The sequence below is a fragment of the Coregonus clupeaformis genome, chromosome 2 (genome assembly GCF_020615455.1).
Source record: "Coregonus clupeaformis isolate EN_2021a chromosome 2, ASM2061545v1, whole genome shotgun sequence".
Taxonomy (NCBI): Eukaryota; Metazoa; Chordata; class Actinopteri; order Salmoniformes; family Salmonidae; genus Coregonus; species Coregonus clupeaformis.
The window spans coordinates 25552111-25578910 of record NC_059193.1 but is presented as its reverse complement, the minus strand read 5'-3'; the positions used below and the strand labels follow the sequence as shown (position 1 = coordinate 25578910).

Genomic DNA, 26800 nt, shown 5'->3' with positions numbered 1-26800 from the left:
ACTATAGTTTTGGCAAGTCGGTTAGGACATCTACTTTGTGCATGACACAAGTCATTTTTCCAACAATTGTTTACAGACAGATTATTTCACTTAGAATTCACTGTATCACAATTCCAGTAGGTCAGAAGTTTACATACACTAAGTTGACTGTGTACCTGTGGATGTATTCAAGGCCTACCTTCAAACTCAATGCCTCTTTGCTTGACATCATGGGAAAATCAAAAGAAATCAGCCAAGACCTCAGAAATAAAATTGTAGACCTCCACAAGTCTGGTTCAACCTTGGGAGCAATTTCCAAACACCTGAAGGTACCACGTTCATCTGTACAAACAATAGTACGTACACAAGGATAAACACCATGGGACCACGCAGCCATCATACCGCTCAAGAAGGAGACGCGTTCTGTCTCCTAGAGATGAACGTACTTTGGTGCGAAAAGTGCAATTCAATCCCAGAACAACAGCAAAAGACCTTGTGAAGATCCTGGAGGAAACAGGTACAAAAGTATCTATATCCACAGTTAAACGAGTCCTATATCGACATAACCTGAAAGGCCGCTCAGCAAGGAAGAAGCCACTGCTCCAAAACCGCCATAAAAAAGCCAGACTAAGGTTTGCAACTGCACATGGGGACAAAGATCGTACTTTTTGGAGAAATGTAATCTGGTCTGATGAAACAAAGATAGAACTGTTTGGCCATAATGACCATCGTTATGTTTGGAGGAAAAGGAGGGTGGCTTGCAAGCCGAAGAACACCATCCCAATTGTGAAGCACGGAGGTGGCAGCATCATGCTGTGGGGGTGCTTTGCTGCAGGAGGGACTGGTGCACTTCACAAAATAGATGGCATCATGAGAAAGTAAAATTAGGTGGATATATTGAAGCAACATCTCAAGACATCAGTCAGGAAGTTAAAGCTTGGTCGCAAATGGGTCTTCCAAATGGACAATGACCCCAAGCATACTTTTAAAGTTGTGGCAAAATGGCTTAAGGTCAACAAAGTCAAGGTATTGGAGTGGCCATCACAAAGCCCTGACCTCAATCCTATAGAACATTTGTGGGCAGAACTGAAAAAGCATGTGTGAGCAAGGAGGCCTACAAACCTCACTCAGTTATACCAGCTCTGTCAGGAGGAATGGGCCAAAATTCACCAAACTTAATGTGGGAAGCTTGTGGAAGGCTACCCGAAATGTTTGACCCAAGTTAAACAATTTAAAGGCAATGCTACCAAATACTAATTGAGTGTATGTAAACTTCTGACCCACTGGGAATGTGATGAAAGAAATAAAAGCTGAAATAAATAATTCTCTCTACTATTATTCTGACATTTCACATTCTTAAAATAAAGTGGTGATCCTAACTGACCTAAGACAGGGCATTTTTACTAGGATTAAATGTAAGGAATTGTGAAAAACTGTGTTTAAATGTATTTGGTTAAGGTGTATGTAAACTTCCGATTTCAACTGTATCTTTACAATTAAAAAACGAAGGTGACCCCTGAAAGCCAGATGGAGATGGGTAAATTAGACTTGCATTCGGTCTTTATATTACTGTAGCTTAGGCTATGCTGCAGCAAATGCAGGCCTACCTGTCACAAGAAACAAAGTTACCATGATGAGATGATAGGTCTACATGCATTGTGAACTGCGCTCCAATCTGAGATGGGCTGTCTGTCCCCACCCTGAGCATTGATGATTCATCATGCAGAGGCCAGATTTAGACATCACATTTAATTTTATAGTTCCATTTCACACCATGCTGTTCATATAAATAATGTATTTTAATTTACCGGTTTCTCTTAGTTATTTCTCTGGGAAAAAGGGAGTGGTTTTGGGCTGTAAATCCCGCTACATCTCGGTAACCGGGTTCCCGCCATTCAACCGGAGTGGTGTAAATCACGCCTCCATTGGACTCTGGAGAAGTGGAAACGCATTCTCTGGAGTGATGAATCAGGCTTCAGCATCTGGTAGTCCGACGGACGAATCTGGGTTTAGCGGATGCCAGCAGAACACTACCTGCCCCAATGCATAGTGCCAACTGTAACGTTTGGTGGGGGAGGAATAATGGTCTGAGGCTGTTTTTCATGGTTTGGGCTAGGCCCCTTAGATCCAGTGAAGGGAAATCTTAACGCTACAGCATACAATAACATTCTAGACGATTCTTTGCTTCCAACTGTGGCAACAGTTTGGGGAAGGCCCTTTCTTGTTTCAGCATGACAATGCCACCTTCGAACACTTTTGGGATGAATTGGAATGCCGACTGCGAGCCAGGCCTAGTCGCCCAACATCAGTGCCCGACCTCACTAATGCTCTTGTGGCTGGAAGCAAGACCCTACAGCAAGGTTCCAGCATCTAGTGGAAAGCCTTCCCGGGAGAGTGGAGGCTGTTATAGCAGCAAAGGAGGGATCAACTCCATATTAATGCCCATGATTTTGGAATGAGATGTTCGACGAGCAGGTGTCCACATACTTTTGGTACAGTATGCTACTGCTATTTTCAGAGGCTCTATGTGTGGTGTAACTGGCTTTCAGGTAGGTGGACTTAAACTCGCTGACGTGAGTGTGGAAGGAAGTACTTTGTGGGTCATGTTTGTACGTCTCTTTTAGTTGATGTAGCTAAAGTTTTTTGTTGTTGTTGAAAGTATCAGTATGGGCATAGACAGGATTCCACTTCCATCATGGTATAGGCGACCCCATTCCTGCTACTGCTCATCCCCCTGCAGCACAAAGGGATCTTTCCCCTTAATAATGCTCGCTTTACCTCTTCCCCTCTCTCTCCTTTTCTCTCTCTTTGTCTGTTCGCTGCGTGCTGAGACCCTCACACAGCTGCGGTAAACTTCATTTCAGGGGGATTACCAGCCAATCGGCCGCCTGGGATTTTCGAGAGGGGAAACTCAATTACTTGTATCTCACAGAACAGCTGAGGTTCAACACGTACATAACAGTAAGACACATGCCCTGTCCTGATAAGAGACTAACTACGTTCAACACGTGACTACATCTTATGGTATTGTTCTACTTCAAACCCTCTGTTTCTGTACTGTACTGTCTGAGAACCATTCATATAGGAGATGATTATGAAGGAACAAAGCAGACCTCAGATCATCAGCATTAACATTACTGCTCAAGATACAGAGAGAGAGGAGGGACAAATTAACACAGATTCAAATCTACATGAGGACAAAGGCTTCGCCTCCCAACCCCAAGCCATTGATTAGCCAATTAGATGAATGTGTGTGAATCTTGGTTTAAGGGCATAACCCAATTTAAGCAGTGTTATGACAGAGAGGAGAAAGAGGAATCACCTTTGAGAATGTCTTGAATCGGTGCTCCTTCTTTGGAAATGTGGAAATGAATTAGTATGCGCTGGACGATATTTTGCATAATGGTTCAGAATGTAGAAAAAGAAAACATTGTTTTAATGTTAAAAGGATTTGTTAATTCAATGCTTGATTTTCATTTGCCTCTCTAATGAAGCCTGCCTGATTTTAAATACTGCTTTAAAAGTTTAATATCCCCCTGATATCTCAAATAATTCCATGCTGAAAAAATGACCTGCCCAGATAGAGCAAAAGTTGGGCTGCTCTGAATTTGGTAAACAAAACTAAAAGAAAACATCAATGAACACTGCTGTATATTCATGAGTGCTACCTCAGCAATGTTAGAATGCTTGTTTGTTTGTGTGTGTGTGTGTGTGTGTGTGTGTGTGTGTGTGTGTGCGTGTGTGTGCGCATGCGCTTGCATTTGAGTAGCTCCTCTCCCACCATTACAAGGCACCATAGCTCAGAGAGGACTGCGCTCCCATCACCATGGAGACAAGAGCACACAGCGCCTAACAATGCTATTTTTGGACCGGTGCAAACAGCTTCACTTTTCTCCCCTTCTTATTCAGCCAGATCTATAATTTGTATCTTCCAAGTGGAAATGTTTTGGTTGGGAAAAGCAGGCCAATTGTTACATAACGTATCTCAATAGGACTGTAACTGTTAACGGGTCTATCTAACCAGCACTAGGAGACATGGGAGTGGGGAGTGGTTGGTGTGTGTTGTGCCTTCAGTGAGTGTGTTGTGTTCATTCTCTTTTCTCTAAGTACGCTCACTCCCCTCTATGTTATTCACATCTCCCTCCTCCCACATCCCTCCCCCCTCTCCTCCCCCCTCTCCTCCCCCCTCTCCTCCCCGCGACGGCAACATAATAAAACCAGACGATTACCGAGTCTGTTATTGCTCCAGCTGACACGCAAGCTGCACAGAACGGGTGTTAATTTGTGTTATAGGAGTGTCATCTGGCTTAAGTGACTAATTGAATATAGTCGGGGCTAATTTACAGTCTCCTGGAATGCCACATTCGTTTACTGTCGGGGTGATGGTGATGCAGGCAGCAGCAGGTATTACATTAGTGCCCTGACAACGAACCACGCGGCGCCATGAGGCACGGGCACCGGGCGGGCACTTACGAGTCGCGCCAAGGCTGGAAGGGAATAGCGCTCTGGGCCTGATAATAGTCTACCTACCACTCTGTCAAGGCAACTCTAGTAGAGGTCTTATCAGGACAGGGTAGGACTGTTGTTCCTATAACAACATTTGTCAATTTTTTCTTAATGTGGTGTTTTTACTGAGGAGCGTCATAATGTCACAACATTATATGACATCCAACACTATTGCCAGCAATTACAAAGCAGGAAGCAGCTGTCAGTAAATAGTCACTGTGCCGCGATCAGGACGAGTGCCTTTCTAACAGCCTGCACAGAAACCCTGGGACTCTCCATGTGCAGAGGCCCTCAAACATCCACCAGTCTGTACATCTATCTAATATCTACCTATCCACATGTATTGGATTGTGTTTGGGCTTGGTGGATGTATGCTGTTGTTTTGCTATCGATCTCTGCTTTAATCTGCCCATTGAAGAACATAGCACCCTGAGCAGTGGGAGTACTGGTAGTGAACTATCAATAATGTGTGGATTACAAAAAGCCTGGTATTACTAAAGTCTGTAACAGATTAAAAAAGCCAATCAGCCGCTGTACTGATCTCCCTAAGCACAATCTAATGCTCCATATCATTGCTGTAAGCCACTTTCCATTCTATTGTTTGTCTCACACATCTCAAAGGCTTTAGAAAATCTGAGGAAGGGATAATATGGGATTCTAATTCCGATGAAGGATCCAAATAGACTGAACCAAATATACTGAGTGTACAAAACATTAGGAACACCTTCTTAATATTATCCCCCCCACCCCCCCACCCTCTTTTGCCCTCAGAACAGCCTGGTGTTGAAAGCATTCCACAGGGATGCTGGCCCATGTTGACTTCAATGCCTCCCACAGTTGTGTCAAGTTAGCTGGTTGTGCTTTGGATGGTGGACCAGGACCATTTTTGATACACACGGGAAACTGTTTAGCTTGAAAAACCCAGCAGCGAAGCAGTTCTTGAAACAAACCGGTGCGCCTGGCACCTACTGCCATACCCTGTTCAAAGGCACTTAAATATTTTGTCTTGCCCATTCACCCCACACACATACACAATCCATGTCTCAATTGTCTTAAGGCTTAAAAATCATTCTTTAACCTGTCTCCTCCCCTTCATCTACACTGATTGAAGTGGATTTAACAAGTGACATCAATAAGGGATCATAGCTTTCACCTGGATTCACCTGGTCAGTCTATGTCATGGAAAGTGCATGTGTTCTTAATGTTTTGTAGGCTCAGCGTAAGTCTATCTGTATGAGCGAGTGAGGAGATATGCAGTAAACATGTGTAGCAGTGGAGTGAGAAACAATTTCAGCAACAACTTAGTACAGCATGCAGAATGTACAGATCAATGCTGTGCGCTTCTTCTTTGAAACGGAATCAGCCAGGACATTTTATTTGATGTTACTGTGCCGATACACTATTTACTGTGTTGATGCACAGTTACTGATGACCGGGTTTATGTACAGGGGAAATATGATAGTCTGGAATCAGCATGGAGTAGATGGGTTAGGTTGATTGACAAGGTTGTTTTCATTAGACACCCAACGGAAGAAAACTGTCTGAAAAAGGAAGGGACTACCTGAATTTGTCCAATAACAAATGCTAGTTTTCGTTTTCCGTTGCAAAATGTCTTGCTACGATGTGCTGTAATGTAGGGTTTCCCAAACTTTTTGAGGCCGGGGGACCCCTTTTGTGATAGCAAATTCATCAGGAACCCCCTCAAAATCAGAACACAACTCTGACTTCGTATCGGAGAGAAAAAATTGCAGTTTCCAAGGTAATGTCCTGCAATTCTACACATTTTCCCATGGGGCAGAGAGACCATTTTTCAGTTTTAAAGCTTAAATTACAGTGCATTTATGTTCAAAACCATTTTTGTGAGGAATACAAGAAGTATTGAGTAAAAAAATGGATAATTGATGAAGTACTGTGGATCCCTGTGAGCCTCTCAGACCCTGTTGTGCATCTAAGGGTAGCCTATATTGTAGATTAATAATATTGAATTGTTTTGCACCCTCTAAACTTGTTCCACCGACCCCTTGGCCAAAATCGTTTAATCTGTTGTTGCTAGAAATATTTATATAAAACGATTCTATTTGATTTATTAGTATTATTTTTAGCCCAGTTTGGGAACCACTGCCCTAATGAATATGTCCCTGGTGTCAGCCGAGCAGAGGACTTACTGTAGCCATTGTCCTCTTCCTTCGTCCCGTCAATGGTGCCATCTGCTTGCAGCTGCAGGTGGAAGCCCTGTCGACTGTACAGCTTCGTCACGATCCCCTTCAACTGGGGTTCTGAGGAGAGGGGGAGAGAGGGAGGAGGGAGAAGAGGGGGAGTGTGAGATTGGATACAGGCTCTGATCCTGCATCAAGGCTTGTCTCATTCCTGAAGAAAGATGAAGTTGCATCAAGATGCTGATGTAAATTGTATAATCAAGGTGCTGATTTCAGTTCAGTTTTGTGCCCCCTCTCCAAATGGATTGGGGTAGGGTGAGATGATACTAGAGTTGTGCCCACACAGAATCCTTGTTCACCCATCCACCAGCCATGTATCTTATAACAAGATATCCTATCCTATAAGTCTGGCACGCTAGGTTATAAATCACATTATAAACTGGGTGTTTCGAGCCTTGAATGCTGATTGGCTGACAGTCGTTGTATATCAGACCGTATACCACAGGTACGACAAAACATTTATTTGTACTGCTCTAATTATGTTGGTAACCTGTTTATAATAGCAATAAGGCACCTCTGGGGTTTGTGGTATATGGCCAATATACCACGGCTAAGGGCTGTATCCAGGCACTCCATGTTGCGTTGTGCGTCAGAACAGCCCTTAGCCGTGGTATATTGGCCATATACCACACCCCCTTGGGCTTTATTGCTTAAGTAACTAACCAGTCCCCCAGTCCTGCTCCAATAGGTCCAGCGTAACCACATTCTCAGCTCTCCAAAGGCTCAAGAGACCAGTGCAAACACATCTCTGCTGATGTCTAGAAGATCAAGCCATGGATACTGGCGTATGAGCAAACAGTTCCTATCTCTACCACACACAGGAACAGGGAAGGACTAGGGAGACTAGAAAGGAAGTCTGGGTTTATTCCAAAGGGGCCTGTGGCTGCACCAGAGAGGATTAAACGGAGAGCATGTGCTTGAGAGTAAGAGTAAATATTTATCTAGGATAAGCACTGTTAGATTTTTTTAAATGTCCACTGTCCATATCATGTTTGTGTGCTCCCTAGTGAAAATGCCATGTCTTAAGATATGGGGTATCCAACTTCCTTCTATGGTGTAATGGATGGCCACGTATAGTGGGGAAAAAATTCAGTCCATCTATGCCATCCAAAGAAATTAAACAACTAAATTAGAGTGCCCTCTTAAAAAGTACAAATTCTGCTAGCCAATGGATCAGCAAAGTCAGTAGTTCAAACTCCTTCTAAAGAGGTTTTAGTTGGGAAGGCGGTGGCCTATATCTTATATAAAAAAATACTTGAAAAACCTGGAACTGGAAGTGTCTATGATGACACAAACTTGACATTTTGGTGTGTCATGTTCCACTAAGAGCTGTCCTTTCCCCGTGTCCCTTTCCCTAGAGGACTGTCCTTTCCCCGTGTCCCTTTCCCTAGAGGACTGTCCTTTCCCCGTGTCCCTTTCCCTAGAGGACTGTCCTTTCCCCGTGTCCCTTTCCCTAGAGGACTGTCCTTTCCGTGTCCCTTTCCCTAGAGGACTGTCCTTTCCCCGTGTCCCTTTCCCTAGAGGACTGTCCTTTCCCCGTGTCCCTTTCCCTAGAGGACTGTCCTTTCCCCGTGTCCCTTTCCCTAGAGGACTGTCCTTTCCGGGTGTCCCTTTCCCTAGAGGACTGTCCTTTCCCCGTGTCCCTTTCCCTAGAGGAATGTCCTTTCCCCGTGTCCCTTTCCCTAGAAGACTGTCCTTTCCCCGTGTCCCTTTCCCTAGAGGACTGTCCTTTCCCCGTGTCCCTTTCCCTAGAGGACTGTCCTTTCCCCGTGTCCCTTTCCCTAGAGGACTGTCCTTTCCCCGTGTCCCTTTCCCTAGAGGACTGTCCTTTCCCCGTGTCCCTTTCCCTAGAGGACTGTCCTTTACCGCGATTTACCACACCTTTCATCCCCTCTTTCATCTGCCTTACCTTTCAATACTGCCATTTCAACCCTCACAAAGGTTACCGCCTGGCCAGTACACATGCTTTGGCTATTTTTTGCACCACTGGCTCCCTACTATTGGAACCTTTTAAGACCAATACATCAGGAGGCTGACGTCTTTTCAAAGGCAGGGACTTTCGCCAAACTGTCAAAGTAAGTAATCTGAGTGTGATGCTGGGTAGCCATCTGGGTTAATGTACAAGCCATAAAGAGCATTTCTTCAATGTTGCTTAAAGTGCATTGAATTGATATATGGGGATTGGAGGAGGAAATTGCTTGCAAGACTTCTTTATTTGTAAATTCCCATGTTACCTTCAAAACACACATTCACAAGGTGTTACATCACAAGGAAACAATGTATCAGAGACAGAGAATGGTGCCACAAGGTGAAATCAGCGGGCGGCTTTTTCTACCAGGAGACATGCTCAGGGATCTCATCTCACACACTCACTGACACACCCAAACACATTCACACCAAAACACATCCACACCCAAACACATCCACACCCAAAAACACTCCCATAGCCGCAACAGAAAAGTATCTTGCGTCCTCTGAGGTTCCACATATGTGTTACGTAAACCACACACTCCCTGTCCCCGTCCCCTCCCGACTCTACAGTCCTGCCTCAGGGAGGGGGAAGAGGGGAGGTGATAGAGTGTACTGGCTGGTATCATGGTGTGTGTCCAGTTCTGATGGAACACTGCAGGGTAGCTTAGCCCCAGCTGCCCGAGCAATGCACCCCCAATCTCCTCCACTCCACCCCCACCTGCATAATGCACTTCCAAAACAGCCTGAAACAGCCTGTGAACTTGATGGGAGAGGAATTAACTGGAGATCATTTAGGTCTGAAAGCACAGGGCTGAGTCACGCTCAGCAAACCTCAGCGGTGCTCATTAACCAAGGGCCACGGCTTTGTAGCTTTGTAAACATTACAGAGAACCAGCCATAAGGTAGTGCGGAGATGTAGCACAGCTAATGGTCAAACGCAAGCTGGTCTGTTTGACTCTCTACTCTGGTGCTGGTTGTGCATGTCTGGTTCTGGTTGTGGATGTGGTTCTGTCTGGACGCTGTAAGCAGCAGTGGAGGCTAAGCCTTCACTAACTACATGAATCGCACCTTGGCGGAATATACTGCAGGGACTGAGAGCTCTCTTGGGATGCCTTATCAGTTTTCTGTTAGAGCACAGCTCTGAAGTACAGGCAGCGGACTATACTGCACTGTCTGTACAGAAAATGTCCCTGGAAGTTTTTGCTGGTTGGTTTTGAAATCCAAAAAATATTAAGTTGAATACATGTGTACAGGATGTGCTAAACTTCACAAATTGTGTTTGACATATTCTTCAGAAAAGTATAAATATCCTTCATCATTTTCTACACTTGGTGAAATTACACGAAACGATTAAAATGCTTGGGTGCCTGCTGTACATCCTGCGTCCCATTATAGTACTCCAAAGCAATATATCTGCATAGAGGCTTTTTGAAGCTTGCTCATTGTGGATTCAGACAACAGACATAAGCATGCCAATGATATTTAAAGACCACAGTGGGCTTGTGTTATGCTCTAATCCTGTTTATCTGGCTCTATTGTCCTGGCCCACCTGGGATTACATGAGCAGACACTGAGGGATAAAGCACAATATAATACATAACTTAGGTAGTTATTAAGTACAGTCTGAAATGTCATAGGTCACCCTTTTGTGCATGAACTAAAACACATATCCATAGGGAGACCTTCTCACTGTCTTTCCTGTGATCTAAATCTGTATTTATAGATTTTGATTAACATTCTATTGATAATATATATATATATATATATATATATATATATATATATATATATATATATATATATATATCAAATCATTTATTCATTTTACCGTTTTTCCTATACCTATATAGCCACTTTGGTTGTCCAGTGCCCCTGATATTTGGCGAACAGAGCAGAGTTGTTGAAAGTGATGATGAAACAGAGGAAATGGCAACAGAAATCAAACATATGAATTGTGATGGTCTAACGAAATGATCTACACCCAAAACAGACCTGGTCGCCTCCGTCTCCTCTTCTTGGAGCCAAAGAGTTTGACCCGAGAGAACATAGACAGCCGGCTCGGTTTCTCGCATGGCTTCGTCTTGTTCGGGCTGCTAACGCAGCGGCAGGCATTAGATTTCTCCCGCTCCCTCGCCTGCCTTTTCTGCCGAATAAGGGAGCTGGCTAACGCTGCAGCCATGGCCAGTTTGACGGTTTTCCGGAGAAAACTTCCAGACTATGAGAAATGTTCTTCTCTACCTCTTCCTCCCAAGCCCAAGATGTTTTATTGAAAATCTTTCTCAAGGAGCAGTGATCATCAAAAGAGTCCTCAAATGCAAAGCGCAGTCATTGCTCGTTAATTGTGAAATAAATATATTAAATTCTAAATGCAGTCAGTGCGTAAAAAAGTACCTCCACTCTTCTTCAAAATGATGCCAATTAAATGTTCTGTAAGTTGATAGTATTTCTGATGGTTTTGTTGGGCGTAGCTCGGTAACGGTGCATCTTATCTCCGGAAAGAAAAAGCAGTCCTCAACAAAAAATGATGAGACACATGTTCCACTCTCGTACAGCACAAATAGTGGCATTTCATCAGCATCATAACTAACGCGTAGCTGTTTCCCTAAAAGCCGTTTTGCACCATCCCACAAAAGCAGGGACCATGCACATGAAGAGTGGCGCAGAGGCAGGTGGTTGTGGACGGCGCTTAATGCGCAGCCAGAAACACCTGGTAGAGAACGCAGAGAGAACGTTTCCAATGCTGATGTTTTACCCCTTATCTTTTTGGTCGTTAATCTCCCTCGTCACGGGCAAAGCGCTGCTAGTATAGTGCATGGACTAAACCAGTTTATTAGATAGAGCGACGGGTGAGGAGAGAGAGACTAATTATTATAGAGATTCAATTAGTTTTCCCTCTCTTGTTCAAACGAGGCGACATATGAAATAAAGCGCTTCATTCCAAACACAGTATCAGACCCCAGTGCATATTGCACAGTCTCACCTACACTGCTGCGCTCGGAAGGAGCATCACACGTAGACGCAGAACAAGCTCGGGGGGAACCGGGAGGGGGAGTGGGGGTGGAGGGGAGCAGGAGAATATTCTGGTACCCTCTCGCTCTGTCCCTTCAATTATTCAATACCGATTCAATGAGTATGCCTTTTAGGCATAACCATTACGCATAAGAAAGATTCATCAAAAAAGTTGGGGATGTTACGCTCATAAAGCGTAACCCTCGCAGTTGATCCCGTAGCCTACACTAAGTAATACACAATACATCTTCCTTATCATGCATTGTCATTATCCAATTAGCAATGGTCCCTGCAATCATTTTAGCACTTTTAATGATGTGTGTGAGATAAGCAAGGCGACCTGCATGCCCAAGCTCCACTGCAGTACCTTGTACAGCGACACTGCCTTGAGATTTTTCCCACCCCCACCTGCTTCACTGCAGACACCCAAACAAACGTGACAGTGGTACTCAAGCGCGAGGCACAGTGACCAATGACTCGGGACTGTCGGCAAAGCCCTGACACAGTCGAATATGGATTTGGCTACCTCTGCCACCTATACACTCAGGTGAAGAAAAACTCTGAAAGCAGCCACTGGCATAAAACAACACAGGGTGATAGAATAAATGACTCTTGGGCTGAAACATCGTCAATATGCCACATCCTGTCGGTCTGTCTGTCCCTAGAGAAGGGTGAGGAGATGAGCATGTGGCTACAACAGGAAGCTCGCGCCCACATTTTTTACCAGCGCGTTGCCATGGCAGTCTGGCCTTTGCCTTGCACCAAGGAATTCCTTGCCTTGCACTTACGGCTAGGTCAAAAATATACGTTATGCTTATTGTTATCTTCAACCTAGACTGAGGGGAACCTACACATCTTTTTATCAGTTATTTACAACAAAACAATGTGAGGATGTTGATGATAATGATAAACATACGTTTGGAACATCTTCGAAATGTAACGTTTGAGAAACATGGAGGAACGTCTAATTCTGACGTGAGACTGAGAGCTGGTAGTGCATGAGAGCAACTCATAACAGCGCACGCCCCTGATTCAATCTATCTACATTTTACACGCGGGCGTAAAAAAATCGATGGCACGCAACTCAGTGAAACTGACAGTGATCGAACAAATTCTCTCATGACAAGACAGGAGTCATATACTGCTATTGCATCAATTGCTAGATCAAACGCATGTAAGAAGAAGCACCCCCTTACTGACAAGGCTACTTTCAATAACTCCCTGAAGAAGCAGCAGTAGCTATCCTTCCTATTCCTCCCTTTAAACCGTCTCTGTTTCCTCTCTGTGCATCATCTCGGAATCAAAGCCTCCACAAGGGTGCCACCTACAGTCCAGATCTGAAGCTGCCGTACTCAAACTTTACATGATTAATAGATCAATAGTGCTGTACATTAGTAGGCTATTGCATACACTGCCACACACGGAAGCCAAAGACCTGAAAAAATGGTAACAAAGACCTGAAAAAATGGTCACCAAAAAAGACATTGTAACAAACCTGTTACGATCAATTACAAATAAATTAACTATTTTCCAATCATGTTAACAATCCATCTATAACAGTCATAGTGAATAGACAATATTAAAAGCAGGTTTCTGAAAAGGCTCAAGACTCCAGAGTATAACGACAGCCTACATATTTTACTAGAAAGTTAGGTAGGTAATACTTTTTCAAACTTGATCATCCAATAACATAAACCTGTGTGATCTGTTGTAAATATATAATCTTTCAACATACATGCCGTTTAACATATTACCGGTATGTTTGTTACAATTTATATGCACCAATATGTACAATTTCGAATTCTATCCATCAACTTCAGCAAGTTTTATACATAGCCTACTACACATCAACTGAATATAATAAACGTTCGACTTCCAACTAGTTCTATTTGGTAGACATCAACCACACACTTCTATTGCTGAGGTCATCTTTACTTCAGCACCATGGATAGCTCCGTCAAGAGTGCGTGCGACTCTGCCGCTCCACAGTGCTCAACCGTCAAAAACAACCCTCTTCTGCCACAGATCATGCAACAAAACACAAAGTAAATCGGATATTCTTATAATCGAAATATAAGAGTATCCAATGTGCATCAGAAAGTAGGCTATATCTCTAGAAGCCAAACAAACTGAAAGAAAATGTGCAGAAACACTTGGAAATGAAAAGAGCTGCCTACCTGACGCAGATTTTCTCAAAGGAAAAGTCTTGCTTCTATGCATAACTGAAGCCAAGAAAAGTGTCCTCAATATGAGCAAACAGTCGTCGGATCTTGGAATGAAAGCAAGAAGATGCTACAAAAGTTTAAACCATATTATTCAAAGAACTGTCATAGGCGTAGACGGGGAAAGCGTAGAGGCGGGGCCAGCAGCAGATGCAGAAGATCATTAACGGGCGAGCATTAGTGAGATGCCATTATGACTTTCTAAAATGCTCATTAAAGATGCATTTGGAGGTCTTGTTGATCCGAAGTGTAGTCACTAAACTGCTGTGCTCTCTGGGTCAGAAATTAAGAAAAGTGATCGAAAATGCTCGCTGAGATACTTCCTGCCTAGAGCAGAGAATAGTTTCCTCTCATATTACAAAAAAATGGATGGAAAACGATCCTTTAATGTTCCGGGTAAACCGGTTAGGCAGGGCCTGTCCACTTTCCACTGAAATGCATTGACGTATATCAACGGGAGATGACAATAGCCATTAGCAGATGGTTTTTACATGGGAGCTCTGTTTTTCTGGACACTTAAGAGGGATTTTTTAACAAACTGGTACAGTATTAACATTGGCCTTCCACACTGTACATGGCTTTATCACATAAACTGCCATTGCCAAAGGGCAATCAAACACAGAAGATAATTGAATCAGGCCAACTTGAAGACATGATTCAAGAGTTCTTATAGTAAACAACCATATTTCATGTCTAATCAGATATAAAATACGAAATATAGTTTACTAAACTTTACTTAGAGCTCTATTCAATCAGCATCGCGGAAGTACAGCTTTACAGCGTGATTGAATATTAAAGGCAATGCTCCCGCTTTAGAGGAGACTGCATTCACGGTAAACGCTGCTTGTCGGCTCAATCGGAAATTACCTTTACATTTCTGTCGCGGAATCTGTAACGCTTCAGCTTTACAGCTTGAATAGAGCCCATAATGTACATAAAGTATAGAAGAAAATTACTCTCCAAGACAAGCATCAGTCATTGTAATGGTCTATATATGAAGGCCTGAAGCGTGGTGAATGTGGTGCTCTTGTATAATGTATTGTACTGTAGTCCTTGGAGGCAGAGGCAGATCCTAGCCAGCATTAAACACTAGATGGCGGAAGTGACTTGACTTCGATTGCTAGAGCACTAGCCATTGCGCATGCCAATAGACTGCGCTTTAAAAAAAAGCCTTAGTTGAGGCCTTGACCCCTCAAAGTAATGCAAAGGATATATATACTAGTAACTACAGATCATGAGAGAAGAAACATTAGTGGGCATACTAATTTACTAAAAGTTAATAATATGAATTTGCTGAAGGGTACCACTATTTGCCCTCAGCACTTCTACATGTATTCTATATAAATAAAAATAAATAAATTGGTCATTTAGCAGACGCTCTTATCCAGAGCAACTTACAGGAGCAATTGGGGTTAAGTGCCTTGCTCAAGGGCACATCGACAGATTTTTCACCTAGTCAGCTCGGTGAAAGCCTCCCTACTGTTATCTTATTTTACTTTTTTTCTCAACACTTTTTTTGTTGTTGTTTTATTTTTACTATTTTGTTAAAAATAAATGCACTGTTGGTTAAGGGCTGTAAGTAAGCATTTCACTGTAATGTCTGCACCTGTTGTATTCGGCGCATGTGGCCAATAAAATTTGATCATATTAGATTTTATTAGAACCAGCAACCTTTCGGTTACTGGTACAACGCTCTTAACCACTATGCTACCAGCCGCCCCATATATGTTGTATTGAAGGTCAGAAACATTAGATAGGGATATTTGTGCATAAAAGGGTCGATATGTCAACGGAAGTGGATGCATTAGTTTTCTCCTCTACTGTCGTAAGCCAGAATGCATCAAGCTGATGATGAACACAGGGGACCACGGTCCTTAAATAGATGGGAGTGATCAGGACCCTCTCTATGGTACAGCATGACGGGACAGACACTTAATTCACCTCATAAATATGTATGTATGTAGTATGTGCCTTCAAAAAGTATTCATACCCCTTGACTTATTCCACATTTTGTTGTTACAGCTTGAATTCAAAGTGGATTAAAAAATTATTTTTCTTACCCGTCTACAAACAATGTACCCTATAATGACAAAGTGAAAACATGTTTTTAAATTTTTTTGCAAATCTATTGAAAATAAAATACAGAAATATCTCATTTACATAATTATTCACACCCCTGAGTCAATACATGTTAGAATCACCTTTGGCAGCGATTACAGCTGTGAGTCTTTCTGGGTAAGACTCTAAGATCTTTGCACACGTGGATTGTACAATATTTGCACTTTATTCTTTTCTATATTTTTTAAGCTCTTTCAAGTTGGTTGTTGATTATTGCTAGACGGCCATTTTCAAGTGTTGCCATAGATTCTCAAGCCGATTTTAAGTCAAAACGGTAACTAGGCCACTCAGGAACATTCACTGTCATCTTGGTAAGTACCGCCAGTGTATATTTGGTCTTGTGTTTTAGGATATTGTCCTACTGAAAGGTGAATTTGTCTCCCAGTGTCTGTTGGAAAGCAGACTGAACCATGTTTTCCTCTAGGATTTTGCCTGTGCTTAGCTCTATTCCGTTTATTTTCATCCTAAACAACTCCCTAGTCCTTGCCGATGACAAGCATACCAATAACATGATGCAGCCACCACCATGCTTGAAAATATGAAGAGTGGTACTCAGTGATGTGTTGTGTTGGATTTGCCCCAAACACAACGCTTCGTATTCAGTACTTAAAGTTAATTTCATTGCCACATTTTTTGCAGTTTTACTTTAGTGCCTTTTTGCAAACAGGATGCATGTTTTGGAATATTTTTATTGTGTACAGGCGTTCTTCTTTCCACTGTCATTTAGGTTAGTATTGTGGAGTAACTACAACGTTGTTGAGCCATCCTCAGTTTCTCCTATCACAGCCATTAAACTCTGTAACTGTTTTAAAGTCACCATTGGCCTCATGGTGAAATCCCGGAGCGGTTTCCTTCCTCTCAGGCAACTGAGTTAGGAAGGACGCCTGTATCTTTGTAGTGACTGGGTGTATTGATATACCATCCAAAGTGTAATTAATAACTTCACCATGCTCAAAGGGATATTCAATGTCTGTTTTTTTTTTACCTCCCTGGTCTTTGTTGTTGAATCTGTGTTTGAAATTCACTGCTCGACTGAGGGACCTTACAGATAATTGTATGTGTGGGGTACAGAGATGAGGTAGTCATTTAAAAATCATGTTAAACACTATTATTGCACACAGAGTGAGTTCATGCAAGTTATTATGTGACTTGTTTAGCAAATATTTACTCCTGAACTTATTTAGGCTTGCCATAAGAAAGGGGTTGAATACTTATTGACTCAAGACATTTCAGCCTTTAATCTTTTATTAATTTGGAAAAATGTCTAAAAACATAATTCCATTATGGGGTATTGTGTGTGGGCCAGTGACACAAAATTGTAATTTAATCAATTTTAAATTCAGGCTGAAATACAACAAAATGTGGATAAAGACAAGGGTCTGGATGCTTTCTGAAGGCACTATATGTATGTCTGAAATGTCAAAGTGAAAATTTCAAACTTCAGAAGCTTTATTAATACATCTCAAATCCACTACAAGTTTGACATTTTCTGCATTGCAGGAAAGTTCTCCTGCAACAGTGAGATTAAATTAAAATCCTACATCTGTAGGTAGGTAGGTATGTATGTATGTATGTACACTACAGTCTCAACGTTAACAGTGAAGAGGCGACTCCGGGTTGCTGACCTTCTAGGCAGAGTTGCAAAGAAAAAGCCATATCTCAATGCCCATCTTAATCTTTTCTTTTTATTGGCCACTGGTCACTGTTGACATTGAGACTGGTGTCTTGCGGGTACTATTTAATTAAGCTGCCAGTTGAGGACCTGTGAGGCATCTGTTTCTCAAACTAGACACTCTAATGTATTTGTCCTCTTGCTCAGTTGTGCAACGGGGCCTCCCATTCCTCTTTCTATTCTGGTTAGAGCCAGTTTGCGCTGTTCTGTGAAGGGAGTAGTACACAACGTTGTACGAGATCTTCAGTTTCTTGGCAATTTCTCGCATGGAATATCCTTCATTTCTCAGAACAAGAATAGACTGATGAGTTTCAGAAGAAAGTAATTTGTTTCTGGCCATTTTGAGCCTGTAATCGAACCCACAATTGCTGATGCTCCAGATACTCAACTAGTCTCAAGAAGGCCAGTTTTATAGCTTTTTGAATGAGCACAACAGTTTTCAGCTGTGCTAACATAATTGCAAAAGAGATTTCAAATGATCAATTAGCCTTTTAAAATGATAAACTTGGATTAGCAAACACAACGTGCCATTGGAACACAGGACTCATGGTTGCTGATAATGGGCCTCTGTACGCCTATGTAGATATTCCATAAAAAATCATTCCTTTCCAGCTACAATAGCCATTTACAACATTAACAATGTCTACACTGTATTTCTGATCAATTTGATGTTATTTTAATGGACAAAAAAAATGCTTTTCTATCGAAAACAAGGACATTTCTAAGTGACCCCAAACGTTTGAACGGTAGTGTATGTATGTATGTACTGTATGTATCAATCTCCATAAAACCATGCCATCTGTCCCATGCTCTGCCCATCCATAATCATGCCATAGGATAAGTGGCCCCCAACAGGGACAAGAGGCAGACCCCCAGGTTCTACTACAACAGTCTGTGTCTCAGATCCACTCTGGATAAGCTGAGACCATCAGTCAAAAGGACAGGATAGCTTTATCAGTGACTACATGAATACTGGGGAGAGGTGGGCTGCAGTACACAACAGTAATACTAATAGAACGTCACAAAAGATGCTGGAAAGTGTCTTTCTACGTGTATCTTCAATCATTCAATCATGCCTGTCTTTGTCTGTGAATGGAATAAGCATGTGTTTAACTCAACTGGTTGCTGGCTGCTCCTGTGATGAGATGGACTACAGATACCTTGCTGTCCGGTAATAACATGATCATGGCATACGTTTCAACTTGGGATGTGAGCGGTGAGAAAGAGAGATGGTCACCCTGCCTCTCAGGGCTGAGGCGTGTGTGTGCCTGTATGTATTTGCAAACCAGGTCTGTGTGTCCAGCAGTGTGCCAGCCTGCCAGGGGTCCATTAATGACTGTATTGCCCAAGAATGCCAGTCTAATGTGGCCTGCTGGCAGCACCACTTGGCCAGCGGCACCGTCACTGTTTTACTAACTACACACCCAGCCACAGCCTCACAGGAGGGGGAGGAGAGCCTCCATGGACAAGTCCAGTACAAACACAGTCAATTATTGCTATTAGTGCAACAGACACGGTCAGTATTGTGTCAATACTAGTAGTTCCATAAAAGGCAAACAAGTACAACGCCAAGCTGTGAGTACAATCAGCAATATACTATAGATCAATGGAGAGAGACAGGAATGCTGAAGCTAGATGTATTGGACTGCCGAACCATTGGTGTTGTGTATGTTTTGTATACAGGATGGCTGTGAAGTGAGTGCCAGGCTGACAGTGACCGTGTAGGCCAGGGTACTATTGTGCCGCCTGCTGCCATACAAAGGCACACAGACGGAGCACGCCGATCCCAGCGCAGTGTGCTGCTCAAGCTGTGATATTTCAGACAGCACTACACAGCCTGCCTCCGTCATTTTTCCAGTAAACAATGTCATCACTGATTCCTCAGAGAGCGGGTGCTGTTACATATTCTACCCACTAGGGTACTGTGTTGCGGAGTGCCACGAGATGTGGTATGTCCTCCCAAGGTTGTGGACCTTGGGCTGTGTTTACACAGGCAGCGCAATTCTGATGTTTTTTTCACTAATTGGTCTTCTTACCAGATCAGCTCTGAAAAAGATCTGATGTGAAAAGATCTGATGTGATAAGATCTGATGTGATTGGTCAAAATTCCAATTAATGAAAACAATGTCAGAATTGGGCTGCCTGTGTAAACGCAGCCATAATGACCTCTCCCTGTAGATATGGCCAAACAATTACTGCTGTCTCCTTTTATTAATCACACCAGTCTATCAAGATAAATCATTGTTAATGGATTTCTAATTTGGGATTGAGAGGAGGCAGGACTTGGGGGACAGGCATTGATTGTAGTGAGAGGCTTAAACCTGATAGAGAGCAAAGCATCACAAATAAGATTGGTAGCATCCTGAGTGAGTACATTTCAATTCTTTAAAAGTCAATTTTGGAACATTATCTAAATCGTTGCATTTCAAAATACTGAGCTCAGCGCAACAGCTTCCTTTGTATAGTTCTGGCTCAAAGGAAGGACCTACCATGGATGAAGAACAATGTGGCATAAGCTCTAATTGATACAGTGGGGAAAAAAAGTATTTAGTCAGCCACCAATTGTGCAAGTTCTCCCACTTAAAAAGATGAGAGAGGCCTGTAATTTTCATCATAGGTACACGTCAACTACGACAGACAAAATGAGAAAAAAAATTCCAGAAAATCACATTGTAGGATTTTTAATGAATTTATTGGCATATGATGGTGGAAAATAAGTATTTGGTCAATAACAAAAGTTTCTCAATACTTTGTTATATACCCTTTGTTGGCAATGACACAGGTCAAACGTTTTCTGTAAGTCTTCACAAGGTTTTCACACACTGTTGCTGGTATTTTGGCCCATTCCTCCATGCAGATCTCCTCTAGAGCAGTGATGTTTTGGGGCTGTCGCTGGGCAACACAGACTTTCAACTCCCTCCAAAGATTTTCTATGGGGTTGGGATCTGGAGACTGGCTAGGCCACTCCAGGACCTGAAATGCCTTTACGAAGCCACCTCTTCGTGCCCGGCGGTGTGTTTGGGATCATTGTCATGCTGAAAGACCCAGCCACGTTTCATCTTCAATGCCCTTGCTGATGGAAGGAGGGTTTCACTCAAAATCTCACGATACATGGCCCCATTCATTTCTTTCCCTTTACACGGATCAGTCGTCCTGGTCCCTTTGCAGAAAAACAGCCCCAAAGCATGATGTTTCCAACCCCATGCTTCACAGTAGGTATGGTGTTCTTTGGATGCAACTCAGCATTCTTCGTCCTCCAAACATGACGAGTTGAGTTTTTACCAAAAAGTTATATTTTGGTTTCATCTGACCATATGACATTCTCCCAATCCTCTTCTGGATCATCCAAATGCACTTTCAGACGGGCCTGGACATGTACTGGCTTTGAAGCAGGGGGACACGTCTCGCACTGCAGGATTTGAGTCCCTAGGCGGCGTAGTGTGTTACTGATGGTTGGCTTTGTTACTTTGGTCCCAGCTCTCTGCAGGTCATTCACTAGGTCCCCGTGTGGTTCTGGGATTTTGCTCACCGTTCTCATGATCATTTTGACCCCCACGGGGTGAGATCTTGCGTGGAGCCCCAGATCGAGGGAGATTATCAGTGGTCTTGTATGTCTTCCATTTCCTAATAATTGCTCCCACAGTTGATTTCTTCAAACCAAGCTGCTTACCTATTGCAGATTCAGTCTTCCCAGCCTGGTGCAGGTCTACAATTTGTTTTTGGTGTCCTTTGACAGCTCTTTGGTCTTAGCCATTGTGAAGTTTGGAGTGTGACTGTTTGAGGTTGTGGACAGGTGTATTTTATCTGATAACAAGTTCAAACAGGTGCCATTAATATAGGTAACGGTGGAGGACAGAGGAGCCTCTGAAAGAAGAAGTTACAGGTCTGTGAGAGCCAGAAATCTTGCTTGTTTGCTTAGGTGACCAAATACTTATTTTCCACCATAATTTGCAAATAAATTCATTAAAATCCTACAATGGGATTTTCTGATTTTTTTTCCTCAATTTGTCTGTCATAGTTGACGTGTACCTATGATGAAAATTACAGGCCTCTCTCATCTTTTTAAGTGGGAGAACTTGCACAATTGGTGGCTGACTAAATACTTTTTTTCCCCACTGTATATAGTAACAAATGAGGCAGTTTCACTCTGCTTTGCTGCAGGCTTCTGAGTGCTTACAGTTAGCTGGTTCTGCTGGTAAACAACAGCTACAGCATCCATGCTGCAGCACAGTAGACTAGTAGACCACTGCCATGGAGACAACCAGTGTTGCTATGGAGACATCCTCAAGGCTCTGTGAGGAGAAGAGCTGGATCCTATTTGTGGCTGAAAGGCTGGACCACAGGGCTGGGCTCACAGCCCCAGAGCTCTCTGCTGCCCCCCCTCAGGGCCTGGAGGACTGACTGCAGCAGCAGATAAAGACATGGACCAGGGCGACTGGGACTGGTAAAAGGCCCTGGCATTACCTCTCCCCCAGGGTATTGACTATGATGTTGGGGAGCAGCTCCAAGCTCCACCGTGGGGACTAATGACAAAGCAGAAGAGCAGCTCTGGCTCCACAGTAGGGACTAACAACAAAGCAGAAAAGAAGCTCTGAGCTCCACCGTGGGGACGACATAACTACCACCAAAAGGAGCAGCTCATTGTCTAAATACATCAACTTGTTTGTATTTGTCCACAGTGGCATTTCTGCTATTTCAGAAATAAAGATAATCAAACATAGAAATAGCAAAAGGGGAACAAAGGGCTGTGAAGTCCATCCAACATCCAACATGAATTCAGTACTGTCTGAACTGTATGCCAGTCTCCTTCCTCACTAAACCACTGTACTGTAGAATCTAGGCCTTACATCTCACTTAAAGCACACAGGAAATAAGCAGAGTAGCAGACTAGATCTAATACCTGGCTATTACCATATTCCCCTTCACTTTTTGCCTAGCAGATTTGGAGAAGTCTGAGGATCCAAGTCTGGCAGAGTAATTATGGAGTGTTCTGTCTCAGAGGAAAGGGGGAACAGACGTCAATAGTCTTAGACGTCAATGGAGACTAATTATAAGAACACATGGTGCTATGCAAAGACTAAAAGCAGAGTTGTTCTGCCAAACTTTCTGACTACTTGACTGAGATAAAATGGCTATTGATCAGAGACTTTGAATTCTTTCCAGCCACTATTAATATTCATTCACATGCCTCAAAAGGTATGACGTGACGCTGATCAGACCTCGGTTTCTCCATCTTTCTTATCAAATTGCACTTCCACCCTCACTCAAACCTACAAATAATCAAGAGAAATGTCATTCGAAATAACTGCATAGCATTCCGAAATGGCAATCCTTGATTCCATCCTTGTCAATCATGACTTCATACACCTGCACTCACGTCAATGCATGTCATTTGCCTTCCAGCCTAAAGCAGTGGTGCATGCCGGCAGGTTCCAGTCTCTTAGCAATACACTCACAGTTACGCACACAGTCTTAGTAATGCACACAGTGTTTGAGATGGGTGCTTGTAATGACGTGGATAAATCTCAATCAGAGGCACCAAACGGCGTGTGAAATAGCACAGCTACGAGACGGGTCTGACCTGAATGACTAATAGGAGTGACGCACACACACACACACCCACACACACACACACACACACACACCCACACCCACACCCACACCCACACACACACACACACACACACACACACACACACACACACACACACACCCCGAGTCGAACGGAGAACCACGGACCACGGCAGCTTTACTCTCCTTCCTCTAACGACTTCTCCCTATTTCACCTGCAGGCCCAGACAAGGGATACTCATCTTAAAAGCTACAGTCCAAGAGCCCTGGAAGACATCGAGCTCATTCTCTACAACCCACCACCAATAAAACCTTATTAACAATGCATGACATGGCCCGTCTGTCTCACTATGATGTGCGAGTGGGAAAGAGGACATGTTTATTTAACGTTCAATATTAGTGATGAAACATTCATAAGATGATGTCAATGGACGAGGGATTATCATGTCGATGTACAACATGAGTCAAGTCTATTTCCTTTTTTCCTCTGTTGATGGAAATTGAAAATGAAACCTGCGGTGCGGTGTGTGTGACTCAACTCTGCAGACGCCCATCCGGTCCCTGGCTGTATTCCCCCGGGGGTTGTGGGCTAAACTATAATCAAGGTGAGGGATGGGGTGAGCAGGAGGGCGTGTAAAAGCCCCGATGATTGACAGCTCAGTGAGGGGTCACGGGGAGCATAAATAACAGATTAAAAAGCAGCGGACACCTCTGAAGGGCAATGCGTCAACATAACCACCTGTATGGCAATATTACAGGAGGGAGTGGGTCATACTACAGAAAGATAGTACTGAGGCTGAGAGGTCTATAGAATTAGAAGGATTATGGTAAGACCTATTAACTGTAATTCTATAGGTTATCCAGGTACAGTAGCCATAGGGTCATAGCTACTCACAGAGCCCACAATGAGGCCATACAGACTCTACACAATCAGGTTGGCCTGGCGCTGTTGATGTCTGTTTCTGGGTTAGCCACTGCACACTGTCAAATTGTAACCTACTTATATCATTTGACTGAGGAGGAGAAAGAGGAGAATTGGACCACATAACATGCAATACACACACACACAGGGACTATATAACATGCAATATACACACACACAGGGACTATATAACATGCAATATACACACACACAGGGACTATATAACATGCAATATACACACACAGGGACAATATAACACGCAATATACACACACACAGGGACTATATAACATGCAATATACACACACACAGGGACTATATAACATGCAATATACACACACACAGGGACTATATAACACGCAATATACACACACGCAGGGACTATATAACACGCAATATACACACACACACGCAGGGACTATATAACACGCAATATACACACACACAGGGACTATATAACATGCAATATACACACACAGGGACTATATAACACGCAATATACACACACACACGCAGGGACTATATAACACGCAATATATACACACACAGGGACTATATAACATGCAATATACACACACACAGGGACTATATAACACGCAATATACACACAGGGACTATATAACACGCAATATACACACACACAGGGACTATATAACACGCAATATACACACACACAGGGACTATATAACACGCAATACACACACACACAGGGACTATATAACATGCAATATACACACACACAGGGACTATATAACACGCAATATACACACATACAGGGACTATATAACACGCAATATACACACACACACGCAGGGACTATATAACACGCAATATACACACACACAGGGACTATATAACACGCAATATACACACACACAGGGACTATATAACACGCAATATACACACACAGGGACTATATAACACGCAATATACACACAAATACGCAGGGACTATATAACACGCAATATCCACACACACAGGGACTATATAACACGCAATATACACACACAGGGACTATATAACACGCAATATACACACACACACGCAGGGACTATATAACACGCAATATACACACACACAGGGACTATATAACACGCAATATACACACACACAGGGACTATATAACACGCAATATACACACACACAGGGACTATATAACACGCAATATACACACACACAGGGACTATATAACACGCATGCACACACACAGGGACTAAATAACACGCAATATACACACACACAGGGACTATATAACACGCAATATACACACACACAGGGACTATATAACATGCAATATACACACACACAGGGACTATATAACATGCAATATACACACACACAGGGACTATATAACACGCAATATACACACACACAGGGACTATATAACATGCAATATCCACACACAGGGACTATATAACATGCAATATACACACACACAGGGACTATATAACACGCAATATACACACACACAGGGACTATATAACACGCAATATACACACACACACGCAGGGACTATATAACACGCAATATACACACACAGGGACTATATAACATGCAATATACACACACACAGGGACTATATAAAACGCAATATACACACAGGGACTATATAACACGCAATATACACACACACAGGGACTATATAACACGCAATATACACACACACAGGGACTATATAACATGCAATATACACACAGGGACTATATAACACGCAATATACACACACACAGGGACTATATAACATGCAATATACACACACACAGGGACTATATAACACGCAATATACACACACACAGGGACTATATAACACGCAATATACACACACACAGGGACTATATAAAACGCAATATACACACACACAGGGACTATATAACACGCAATATACACACACACAGGGACTATATAACACGCAATATACACACACACAGGGACTATATAACATGCAATATACACACACACAGGGACTATATAACATGCAATATACACACACACACGCAGGGACTATATAACACGCAATATACACACACACAGGGACTATATAACACGCAATATACACACACACAGGGACTATATAACATGCAATATACACACACAGGGACTATATAACACGCAATATACACACACACAGGGACTATATAACATGCAATATACACACACACAGGGACTATATAACACGCAATATACACACACACAGGGACTATATAACATGCAATATACACACAGGGACTATATAACACGCAATATACACACACACAGGGACTATATAACATGCAATATACACAAACACAGGGACTATATAACACGCAATATACACACACACAGGGACTATATAACACGCAATATACACACACACAGGGACTATATAAAATGCAATATACACACACACAGGGACTATATAACACGCAATATACACACACACAGGGACTATATAACACGCAATATACACACACACAGGGACTATATAACACGCAATATACACACACACAGGGACTATATAACACGCAATACACACACACACAGGGACTATATAACACGCAATATACACACACACAGGGACTATATAACACGCAATATACACACACACAGGGACTATATAACACGCAATATACACACAC

At 42.7% G+C, this 26800-nt stretch overlaps 1 protein-coding gene across 6 annotated transcripts in view; it reads right to left on the bottom strand.

Moving 5' to 3' along the window:
- Window positions 1-26800, bottom strand: part of LOC121532159 (fibroblast growth factor 13) — a 169224-nt gene that overhangs the window by 39015 nt on the left and 103409 nt on the right. For 4 of the 6 annotated variants that reach the window (XM_041837926.2, XM_041837917.2, XM_041837949.2 and 1 more), the window contains one exon: window positions 6651-6761. In XM_041837926.2, coding sequence (XP_041693860.1) covers window positions 6651-6761 — 111 coding nt within the window. Of the gene's footprint in view, window positions 1-6650; window positions 6762-10664; window positions 11654-13858; window positions 13966-26800 lie in introns of those variants that run through there. The other 2 variants (XM_041837955.2, XM_041837935.2) reach the window with 2 other exon arrangements.